This window comes from Corythoichthys intestinalis, chromosome 21 (genome assembly GCF_030265065.1).
Source record: "Corythoichthys intestinalis isolate RoL2023-P3 chromosome 21, ASM3026506v1, whole genome shotgun sequence".
In the NCBI taxonomy this organism is placed as follows: domain Eukaryota; kingdom Metazoa; phylum Chordata; class Actinopteri; order Syngnathiformes; family Syngnathidae; genus Corythoichthys; species Corythoichthys intestinalis.
In genome coordinates this window covers 5312903-5325410 of record NC_080415.1, presented here as the reverse complement: position 1 = coordinate 5325410, position 12508 = coordinate 5312903, and the positions used below count along the sequence as shown (strand labels likewise).

The following is a 12508-nucleotide window of genomic DNA, read 5'->3' as shown; positions in this document are numbered from 1 at the left end:
AGATTGTATGATTGTTCTTATCACGTAGTCTCAATTTATGTCCATCAACGTACAGTAAGTGTTGTGTGGCACATCAACTTGTCTTCCCTTGCCTAACAGCGTTTTCCACCTGTAAACAAACAAACAAAAAACTTGCGACATAATAAATAATATTACGGATCATCATAATTACAATCATCATCGCAATAACAATATCAAAGGCAACAAGTTTTTTGCAAGATTTTAGTATTTTTTGGGCACCGGACACATGAAAATGCAGGGATAGGAAGTACATACCTTCCATAACACGGGGGCAACGCTGCTACAAAAATTCAAACAAATCTTTGTAGTGGCACAAGCTTGGTTCCACACCTGCCTTCATGAACATGTCGTCCTCCCGTCGTGATGATGGCAGAGATGCGGTATTTCCAAATTGTCTTTTTTAAGGGATTTTGATGAGAAATGTTACTCCAGCTCCACTGTTGTTTTGGATGGAGAAATTCGAAAACCAAAGTTGCTACCACACATGCGTTAGTAAAGCGGAAGTACCTCAGAAACTTGTCTGTTCAATATCGACGCAACCAGCCCACATGACACACTTGCTGCGGCGTAACTCAAACAAAACAATAAACAGAAAGTTTAATTTCTAAATATGGAACGACCAACACATCATATTTACCTCACGCTCTGTTGGAAAATATAATAATAGCAATAGTTTCTATAGATGATGTGCTGAGAAAAAATATACAATTGTTTTAAAAAAAATCATTCTTTTCAACCAAATACTTTTTTACTTGTACTTGAATCAGTTTGTTGACTGACTACTTTCACTTGAATGATATTATTTTAAAGTAACAATGGTCTGTAGTTCAGTTTAGTTTAGTTTAGTTTAGTTTAGTTTAGTTTAGTTTAGTTTAGTTTAGCTTAGCTTAGCTTAGCTTAGCTTAGCTTAGCTTAGCTTAGCTTAGCTTAGTTTAGTTTAGTCAATACGCAGGTATTGAGTGTATTTTTGTTGTCTTTTTAGGCTCTCTGCCAACCGCTTAGTTTCGAATTATTGATCCCTGTCAACCTGTTGTCACGGACCCCTTTTGTTGTTCCCTAGGTTTTTTGTGTTTTATAAATTGTTGAACGCTTCCCCTCGGTTGTCTGATCTTGGGTCCTATCTTGTTTTCCGCATTCGCGGACCGTAACAATTAAAGCTTACAATACATTGTAAATAAATATAAATGCAGTATATGATAATACGATGCGTGAAAAGGACACTCCAAGAAAGCTACAGTGGTATGAAAAAGTATCTGAACCTTTTGTAATATCTGACATTTCTGCATAAACTCACCATCAAATGCGATCTGATCTTTGTCAAAATCACACAGATGAAAATACAATGTCTGCTTTAACTAAAACCACCCAAACATTTATAGGTTTTCATATTTTCGCATAGGATCGCATGCAAACAATGCAGAAGGGAGAAAAATAAGTAAGTGAACCCAGTGCCTAATGAGACTTAAAGAGTTTTGGAAGCCAATTCACTGATGAGTGGTTTAAAGCTGCCCTGCCTTCTATAAAACACACACCTGGTAAGAAATGTCTTGATAAGAGGCATTGTCTGGTGTGTCTGGTCATGGCTTGGTCAAAACAGCTGTCTGAAGACCTGCGATCAAGGCTTGTTGATATAAAGCTGGTAAAGGATACAAATCATTTCTAAAAGTGTGGATGTTCATCAATCAACAGTCAGAGAAGTTGTCTACAAATGGAGAGAGTTTGGCACTGTTGCTTCTCTCCCAAGGAGTGGTCATCCGCCAAAGATGACGCCAAATGTTCAGCACAGAATACTCAGAGAGGTAAAAAAAAAGATCCCTAGAGTGTCTGCTAAAGACTTACAGAAATCACTGGCACAGTAGAATAGAATAGAATAGAATAGAATAGAATAGAATAGAATAGAATAGAATAGAATAGAATAGAATAGAATAGAACAGAACAGAATAGAATAGAATAGAATAGAATAGAATAGAATAGAATAGAATAGAATAGAACTTCATTGTCATTTTCATCAAGAGCATTGTCAACAACTAAATTTGACGTGGCACTCCAGTATAAAAATATGTATTAAAAAAAAGTAAAAAAAATAAATAAATAAATAAATAATAGGAAAATAGATAATCTCGGGCTATAAGTGAGTAATTATAGCTTGCTTGAACTGAATACTGTATGTGCAACACTGGAATAGTGCAATATGGTCCTGAAGTTAGCAGCGTCTTGTGCAAAACAAGAATAAAATGTAAATAAAGATTTTCTATGAATAGAAAAGTTGACAGAGCAATGTGCAAATTCACAAAATATTAAATGTGATGGTTGACTTACTTATTTCTCCCCCTTCTGTCATTGTTTGCATCCTATCCTCATTAAGATATCAAAACCTATAAATGTTTGGGTGGTTTTAGTTAAAGCAGACACTGTTTTTTCATCTGTGTGGTTTTGACAAAGATCAGATCACATTTGATGGTGATTTTATGCAGAAATGTGAGAAATTCCAAAGGGTTGAGATACTTTTTCATACCACTGTATGATTGGTGGTAGTTTAGGAGGTAGAGTTTGCAAAGGTCCATTAAAGTATTAATGGGACAAATACATCACATCTTCAAAAGAATAGTGTACTTCGATTTAAATCTGTGCTGTCGACCAGACAAATTAAATATGTTTTACAATACATATGCTTGAAAAGGTGGTCCAATTGTAGCATAAAATATGTTCTTAGATGTCTTATTTACAGCTTTCATGACCAATGAAACTCATTTGAAGTATTTGCTCACAGGATAATTTGTGGTGATCAGCAATTATTACCAAGGCAGTGCTACCGAACAAATGCTGGTCCTCTAAGTCGCTCGGCTGACTGGACAGAGGAGCTTGAGAGGAGAATGAGATGCAAGCACAGCAATGGCGATGCTGGGAATTTAGAAGACTGCCGATACAGAGGTGGAGGTAGCCAACCCATTTGCATAACCAGAAGAACTTCATGTGGACAAGTTGCTGCATGCAGCCTCCAAGATGTCTTTGCAGGTGATTGCACCTGCACAATTATTATTGGTTTATGTTTTCTCTAAAAACAGATTTATGTCAAGAAATATTTTTGTCCACACCAAACCACTTAAAATATCAACAATAACAAAAGGAGGGCGGCCTACAACCTACTGATTGTTTGTCGTGCCAATGAAGTTTTAAAATTCACCTCCGTGAAGTTGGCCCCCTATCAGACTCAAATTCATAGAAAAAGTATGTCATTCGTTTGTGCTAGGTTTGTGCTCATTTGTGCTGTAAAACATCTTGTTTTTCGTTTATCATTTTTTTAAACATTGAGATATAAATTTCGAATGAAGACGTCACACAGCCCCCCATTTATTGCAAAATGGACCCGAAATTCGTTGATGCTACGTTTGTACTGTAAAATTCTTTGTTTGTGCTTATGACATGACAAAGAATGTCTTAAATAGATTTATTGCTGGAATTAATATCATATTTTGAGACCATTCGACTATATACAACAATTTGGCAAAGTGCAAATGATGAGAAATGTGTCTTTAAATCTGCCGTTTAGCTCCTCCTTTCATTATAGCGCTCTGGCGCCTCCATCTTGGTGGATTTAGCATGGAGCTGAATGGAGGAGGAAACGTTTTTCAGCGATTGTGGTTCAAGTGTGGATCTTTCAAGTGATATTGTCAATCCCGAGGAAGCCTGTGGCATACAGCCGTATATGTTTGAGTCTTATTTGAAGGAGGAGGAAGATTCAGAACGAGAAAAAGGCGACAGAGACAACACACACGAGGCTGATAACTAGAGCAGAATGCAAAATGTCAAAATTGTTTTAATCTCTCCGCTCCAATATTTTTACAGGATATTCTTTGTATCTAAGGATTTTCCCCCGATTGCTATATAAATTGTATGATCATGACAAATAGCAGGGTTGTGTAGGGGTGAGAGTGGCTAGAAGTTCTCCCCGACGTGAAGGTCGCCACGGAGCCAGAAATCTTTTTAAAATATATATTTTTTTCCTTTCTTTTTTTTTGGGGGGGGGGGGAGGGGGGGGGATGTCGTACCTCTTAAACTACTGAAATGCAAAGAAAACTGTTTTAGCACAGTTATTTCTATAACACATACAAAAACTTTTTTCAATGATTTGCAAAATAAAAGTTAACTAACAGCAATAACCCCAACCTCCATCTCCTAATTTTTAACACTTGTGTATGTAAATCTGATGTTGGTAGATTGTTTTTTTCTTAGAGATGAAATGCATGTGTGGCAGCTTAGCATAAAAAATTTTTTTTTATACATAGCGTTTTGACAGTTGCCGTCATATTTTCTGAATCAAAGCACCGTGTATTTCAATTTTTATTTATTTCAATTTTTTAAAAATTTATTTCAATTTTTATATTTCAAAATATTCATTTTTATTTATTTTGACAATTGTTTATTTATTCCAATATGTGTTTATTTATTTCAACATTTATTTATTTCAATTTTAATTTTTTTTATTTCATTGTTTATTTATTTATTTATCCATCCATCCATCCATCCATCCATCCATCCATCCATCCATCCATCCATCCATCCATTCATCCATCCATCCATCCATCCATCCGGGGTCAGGTCGCAGGGGCAGAAGCTTTAACAGGGAAGCCCAGACTTCCCTCACCCCAGCCACTTCAACCAGCTCCTCCGGCGGGATCCCAAGGTGTTCCCAGGCCAGCCGAGCGACATAGTCTCACTAGCGTGTCCTGGGTCGTCCCCGGGGGCTCCCGCTGGTGGGACATGACCGGAACACCTCTCCAGGGAGGCGTCCAGGAGGCATCCGAACCAGATGCCTGAGCCACCTCAGCTGGCTCCTATAAACACGGAGGAGTAGCGGCTCGACGCCGACACCCTGCCGGATGAGAGAGCTTCTCACCCTATCTCTAAGGGAGAGCCTGGACACCCTGCGGAGGAAACTCATTTCGGCCGCTTGTATCCGGGATCTTGTTCTTTCGGTCACGACCCACAGCTCGTGACCATAGATGAGGGTAGGAACGTAGATCAACTGGTAAATCTAGAGCTTGGCCTTTCAACTCAGCTACTTCTTCACCACTACGTATGTACCGCCACTATGTGCAGAGTCCGCATTACTGCAGACACTGCACGGATCTGTCGATCTCCCGCTCCCTCCTACCCTCACTCGTGAACAAGTCTCCAAGATACTTAAATTGCTCCACTTGGGGCAGGATCTCATCCCCGACCCAGATAGGGCACTCCAGCCTTTTCCGGCTTCACAATTGACTGCGAACCGTTCCAGTGAGGGTTGGACGTCCACCACATCAACTGCAAAAAGCAGAAATGCAATGCTGAGGTCACCAAACCGGACCTCCTCAACGCTTCGTCTGCGCCTTAAAAAAACAGACAAAGGACAAAGGGCAGCGTATGCAGAGTCCAAGCCTCATTGGGAACGAATTCGACTTACTGCCGGCAACGTGGACCAAACTCTGACACTGGTCATAGAGTGACCGAACAGCCCTTACCAAGGGGCTCGGTACCTCGTACTCCCGGAGCACCCCCAACAGGACTCCCCGAGGCACACGGTCGAACGCCTTCTCAAGATCCACAAAACACCTGTAGACTATTTGTGCGAACTCCAGTGCGCCCTTGAGGACCCTGCCGAGAGCTGGTCCACTGTTCCACGGCCAGGATGAAAACAATACTGCTCCTCCTAAATCCGAGAGTCGACTTCCCAACAGACCCTCCTCTCCAGCACCCCTGAATAGACTTTACCGGGGAGGCTGAGGAGTGTGATTCCTCTATAATTGGAACACACCCTCCGGTCCCATTTCTTAAAAAGGGGGACCACCACCCCAGTCTGCCATTCCAGGGGCACTGTCCCCGATGTCCACGCGATGTTGTACAGTCACGACAGCCCCACAACACCCAGAGCCTTTAGCAATTCCGAGCGGATTTCATCAACCCTGGTGGCCTTGCCACCGAGGAGCTTTCCAACAACCTCAGAGATCGGAAAGCCCACCTCAGAGTCCCCAGACTCTGCTTCCTCAAAGGAAGGCGTGTTGGTGGAATTGAGGAGGTCTTCAAAGTATTCTCCTCACCGACTCACGACATCCCAAGTTGAGGTCAGCAGTACCCCATCTTCACTGTACACAGTGTTAATGGTGCACTGCTTTCCTCTCTGCAGAACCTGGATGGTGGACCTGAATTTCATCAAAGCTGTTGAGCAGCAGCCAAAAGTGGGGGCCTTGGTGGTCCGACCCCCAGCTGCAGAAGGTTATTTATTTACTTCAACTTTTATTTATGTCACTTTTTATTTGTTTCATTCTTGCACTCTTGTCCACCTTGTACCGCATGAAAGAATTTAATCTGTGATTGGCTCATCAAACTCGGTGGGCGGGCGTCAACTATACGGGCGAGAGAGAATGCAGACCCTCAGCAATCGCTGCCATGCTACCATGTTGGTAAAGAAAGAGCATTGCTTGACTCCAGAGCCATGTAGCTTGACTCGCTCAACTCAAACCCAGAAGAATACGTGCAACCCGATTCGCTACAGTGATTTTTATTTTTCAAAGTATTTTGACATAAATTCCAACTTAAATAGTGAAATCCGCTGGCTTATGACAGTGTATTAAGGGAACTCGTTCATAACTCGAGAACTACCTTATATAGTTTTACATATTTTCTGGTCTCTGAATGTCCAGGTAGAACCCTCTTGGAGAAACTGTTCCTTCAACAGCAGGAGGAGGAGCCAGAAGAAGCTGAGAGGCTATGCTCCAGAATATTAGCCATGGGTCTTCTTCTTCCTTTTACCGAATGCTTCAGACAGCAGCTGGGAGCCAACTCTGCAAACATCACCTCTACAGGATCAGCAAAGTTCCATGTATGTAGGTTCAACTCTAGGGCTCTAAACTTTGTATTAAAAAAAAAAAAAAAAGACTTTCTCTTGATTTTTGGGCAATACGGTGTTGATTTGGGGGTAATTCCTGGCCACTTCCTGTTGTTTTTGGGGTCATTCTGGGCCTCTACCTGTTGATATTAGGTCATTCCTGTTGATTTTGGGTCACTTGTTTTTGATTTTGAGTTACTTTCCTTTAATTTTGGTGCAATTCTGGGTGACTTCCTCTTGATTTCGAGCACTCCTGTTGTTTTCAGGGCAATTCCTCATCTCTTCCTGTTGTTGTTGTTGTTTGACATAGAACATAGGGACAGCAATTAAATGACAGCCCCCACCACTACCTCCACATTCAACAACAAAATACATATTTAAGGTTTTGATTTATTTTTTTATTTATTTTTTTTTTTTTAGATAACTAGGTTGTATGCTCTTTGAAACTGTTGTAATGGAATAAAGAAACTGGCATTCAAGTCATTTTTACTATATTTATAGTTATACAATACAATGATATTTAATTTTTTTTTTAAATACGTACATGAATGTTTTAAATGATTTTTTATTCTATTTTAGTGTTGCAGCATGACATTCATTTTTTCGGCTTTTTCATAACTGTATCAAAAATTAATAAATGTAAAATCGACAATTGCATTTGTTTATATTACTCTTCAGTCCTTATTTGATCTGTTAATTAATGAGATCAATTAAGGGTTGAATAATTTTCAACATAATTTGGATACAGTTTGACTTCAAAATGATTTGTTTTCTCAGCAAGATCAGCTGTATACATGGGCAGCTGTTAACCAGCCAACCGTTTCTGTTGAGCCTGTCGACGGGAAGCCACCACGACATCTTAAACACTCCAAGCCTTGTGGAGACAGGACTGAAGTAAAAGCCACAGATCCTGGTGAGAACACATGTGTGCACAGTTTATACTTTACGTAGTATGTTTAGCATATTTGATGCTAGGAGAAACTAATATGAGATTTTTCCCCAGTAACAAGTAAGCTAAAGCATTAATTTTCTATTAAAGCTACTTTAAAGTCAAATTTTTACGACACTGTAATAACATGGACACCAGAGCTAATTGCAGACAATTACCACTTGAATGCAGGAGTGAATAACATGACGCAAATCACTAAACAGGGCACAATATTTACTCACACTACAGTGTAAAGTTTTTTTTATGCTTGATATTACCAAAAAAATGATTCAACATACAAAAGATAATGCGTACTTTATTAGATCATTCCCGCTCAGAGCAATGCAATAATGTAGGTACTGTGTTGTCCATCTTATTATTTTGATAAGCAGACGAGGAAAATCAAATGCTCATAACATTTAATGAAGTTTGGTTTTCAATCTACCAGTCGTGCAGTGTAGATTGCTTTTTAACAAGCTCAAGTGGTCATGTGATAACGTCTGTAGAATAAACATAACAAACTAGTTGTATTGTACACTGTTGTTGTCCAACATGCCTCCTAGGATGTATTGCAGCGCTTCAGATGTAAGATGTTTTGGTTGTTAAATTAATTGCTAGATATGGTATTTGGTAATGCTTTATTTGACAGTGAGCCATAAAACTGTCATTAGACAATTAAAATTATGACATGACTCTGTCATGAGCATTAATGAATCAGGGTTCCCCCAGGATTTTTCCATTCAAATGTAAGACTTTTTAAGACCTTTTCAAGACCACATCCAATGAAATTCAAGACCAATCTCACACCTATTCAGGCATACATTTTTGAAATAATGCAAAAGAATCCCGAGTTGTGGTCCGATATTGTCTTTAGTGTCCACGTCACCTCGACCTTAAGAGTTGGCGTCGAGCCACAAAGAGCTCGCATGTTACCTGGCTAAGAGGCCTCGGTGCTGCTGGCAGCCGAGGTGACTCTTAAGGATAGCGTCGGGTTAGCTGAGCAGAACTGGGATATAGGTGCTTGTCTCCGTGTAGCTGCTGAGCATGCTAAATGTTTAGCACTCTTCATGTGCGACTCCAAGGCCATATGTCCCATTGTGACGAGCTTGAAGTTTTTACGGCACAGGCTGCACCGAGCCTCCCACTCATTCCCTGGTACAGCCTGAACCCAGTCATATTTTGAGTCACTCAACCACAATGGGTTAAATCTGCACTTTCCCATCCCAAAGTTGCTGTGCTGCCGCCGACGACAGCCTATCAGCGACTGACTGTACGTAAAGCTCCAACGTAATGCTGCATTTTCGAAAACGCGGAAATCTGGATTTTCCGACCGAAACGGTACATGTATCGGTCAGAGATCGATAAAGTCGGAGAAAATGAAAAATAATTTTACGACACAACGTTCCATACTTTGTTTGTTAGTTTACTTATTATACATTTATTAGCTCTATCACCCAGATAAGACGGGGAAAAATTAAGACATTTGGAGAATGAAATTTAAGACTTGTAAACAAAATGTAAGACCTTTTCAAGGCTTTAATTTACAGTTGTCAAATTTAAGACTTTTTCAAGTTTTTAAGACCCCGCAGGAACCCAGTGAATGCTTATAAAATGTGTCATTTAGTGTTATCCGGCAAATGATCTCACTTTTGAATGAATGTAAAAGATCAGAGCTGGACATAAATGGAGTTACTGACATAATTTGCCGGATGACACACAACGACATCTGTCATAAGTCTTGAGCAGGGGTGTCCAAACGTTTTGCAAAGGGGGCCAGATTTGGTGTGGTGAAAATTTGGGGGGCCGACCTTGGTTGACGTCCTTTACGTAGAACGATATATTTAAGCAAATTTTAGCAAGCCATTCTGTGTGTCACATATGCTTTATTATTATTTTTAATTAATAATTTCAACTATCTCACAACTAGCCTTAGTGGCGTTCTTCGACTCTCGGGCTCTTGCGAAATACTGCTGCTGTAAAATTAAACTAGCTTCAAGTTGCTTCAATTTCTCGCTACGCATCTTCCCTGTAATCTTGTTGTACATGTCAGCATGTCTTGTTTGGTAATATCGCCTCACGTTGAACTCTTTAAAAACAGCGACTAGCTCTTTACAAATGAGGCAGACAGTTGTTGCGTACTTTACTGAAGAAATAGTCTAATTTCCACCTATCCTTGACGGATCGGCCACCGCAGTCAACTTTCTTTTTTTTGTTGATTGTCTCCATTTTAGAAAATTGGGAGTAAAGGGTCACACGGGGTAATGTTGCTTAGAGTGCTGCTGCCTTTTAGTGGGTAAATGAGGAGCAGCATTTAGTGTGTAAGCTACTTCATATGCTGGTAGCAGTACTGCTGACCAATTTATTAAGTCTATGTGCGGGCCAGACGTTATTGATTTTATGACAGAAGCTTAGGGCCGGATGAAATTTGACCACGGGCCACATTTGGCCCCCGGGCCGGATTTTTGACGTGTCTGGTCTTGAGGAATGCCCATGGTAGTGTCATGTCCTAAATATGACAGTCTAATGACGCTGCTGTCAAATAAAGTGTTACCAACTAGCAGTAATTGAAACAACTGGAACAGTAACTGAATAAATAATTAGCACAGAACATCACTGCAATGCATGTTAGGGGTGGTGTGGCTCAGTGGTAGAGTAGTTGTCCCCCAAAACCAGAGGTTGTGGGTTCGATTCTCCGTCCTGATGAACTCGTCTAAGTGTCCTTGAGCAAGATACTGAACCCCACGTTGCTCCTGGTGCTGCGTCACCAGTAGGTAGATGGCGAGGTAGTGTAAAGCGCTTGGAGCGCCTTGAAAGGTGGAAAAGCGCTATATAAGTATAACACCAACACCATGTTAGGAGGAATGTGTTACATATTTACCCAAATAAATCAACAAAGAAGCTGCGCTGGACTATAAGCCGCAGGATTTAAAATGAAGGAAAAAGTAGTGGCTTATAGTCCAAAAATTACGGTCATTTCATAAGCTGAGATACCACTGAACTATTATTTCCCTATTGAAGGCACATAATGAACAACATTATGTAACATATTGTATGTAAATTAAAAAGGGGCGAAAGAGGAAGGAATGAAGGGGAAGTACCTGTACAACTCAATCAGCATGCAGCAACAAGGCAGAAACAAGATTGATTGATTGAAGATTCACTATTTCTGTCAACGAAAGGAAAATGTAAACATTTGTTTCACAATTTGATGAAGTTGAATGTCATTTGGTACATGTACTGATTGTATTGAATTGTTCCAGTCTGAACGGATCATTTCTTAATCTCTTCAGAACATAATACAGGCATCTTGGGTTTCAAGCAACAACCAGATGAAAACCAAATCTGTCAGGTAAGTCAACACAGATACCACACGTACTGATAGCAGTAGCGTTGCAACTCTCAAGACCATCTTAAGACTTGGTCTTGATCTTGTCTGAGAATAGAGAGGCTTGTGATTTGAAATTTTCTGTCAAGACTGGTCAAGACCAGGTGTGAACCGCTATTCTTCAACTTAATTGATGGTACTGTATATTTAGTGGGGGAATGGAATGAAGTTAAAGTACTTTGTTTACTGTACTTAAGTACATTTTTGTGTATCTGCACTTTACTTGAGTACATATATAAAGTGGTACTTTGTACTTTTACTTCATTACATTCTACAGAAAGTATCTGTACATTTTACTCCACTACTTTTCAAATTGTCGCCTGCGTTACACGTTATTTTTGTTTCTTTGTCTCATTGTGAATTAATAGTTTCATTACCATTCCTCCGCCGAAATTGATAAGCTCCGTGCATGTGATGACAGGGTCCCCCCAGGATTGATAAATCTAAATTCAATACTTTTAAGACCTTTTTTAATGCCATTTCAACTGAAAATTAATACTTTTCTAGCACCCATTATTTAGATAATATTGAATCTTATTAAAAAAATAAAGCATTGAACATCAAATTTAACCTCAATTACTAATTGTGTTTGACAAAAGAATGCACATTTACTGAAGATACAATTAAAACACATTTAAATATAAGGTCTTTCAGATTTTTTTTTTCCCAGGATAAAATGGATTTTACACTATTTTTGTAAAGCAACTTCAGAAATTACATTTGCAATACAACAGGTTTCCCTTATAAGAGGACCTAGTCAAGGTGGTAGGTTGGTGATTGTCAAGTTGGTCACCTTAACTGTAAAGTGCTTGCAATTGGCAGTGAAAGTTTAAAAAACAGCCACTAAATGGCAGTAGTTTACCATTGATTACCACAAAATAAAAAAGCTACACATGACCATTTCCCTTGGTAATTGTTTTTTTTTTTATAATCACATTACAAGAAGTATACAAAACACATGTTAATCCTTTGTTAGCTATTGAAGACATTTCTTTTAATCAGATAGAGAAAATCCATACTCTTATTCAATCAAGAAAAACATTTAAATATACCAGGAGGTGTTTTACTATCGCCTACATTATAATTTGCCTATCACCATGCCATGTTATTCAGATCAACGTTACCCCGCACTCGTTCAATTAATAGTGTCGACCGTGTTGTGTATCTGAGGATGATGGTGGATCTACGACTCCGGTTTATCCATGCTAAGGCTAGTGCACCTGCCAATACCCCATTGAACATGGCTAACTCTTGAGCTAAAACTACGAAATTCACATTCATTCGAAAGGCAAACCGTGCAGAAATACAT

At 39.5% G+C, this 12508-nt stretch overlaps 1 protein-coding gene across 1 annotated transcript in view; it reads left to right on the top strand.

The window, feature by feature from the left end:
• Window positions 1–12508, top strand: part of fmn2b (formin 2b) — a 51555-nt gene that overhangs the window by 2408 nt on the left and 36639 nt on the right. The window contains exons 2-5 of the mRNA XM_057826191.1: window positions 2792–3036; window positions 6702–6880; window positions 7664–7799; window positions 11105–11163. Of these exons, the coding sequence (XP_057682174.1) occupies window positions 2792–3036; window positions 6702–6880; window positions 7664–7799; window positions 11105–11163 (619 nt within the window). The remainder of the gene's footprint in view (window positions 1–2791; window positions 3037–6701; window positions 6881–7663; window positions 7800–11104; window positions 11164–12508) is intronic.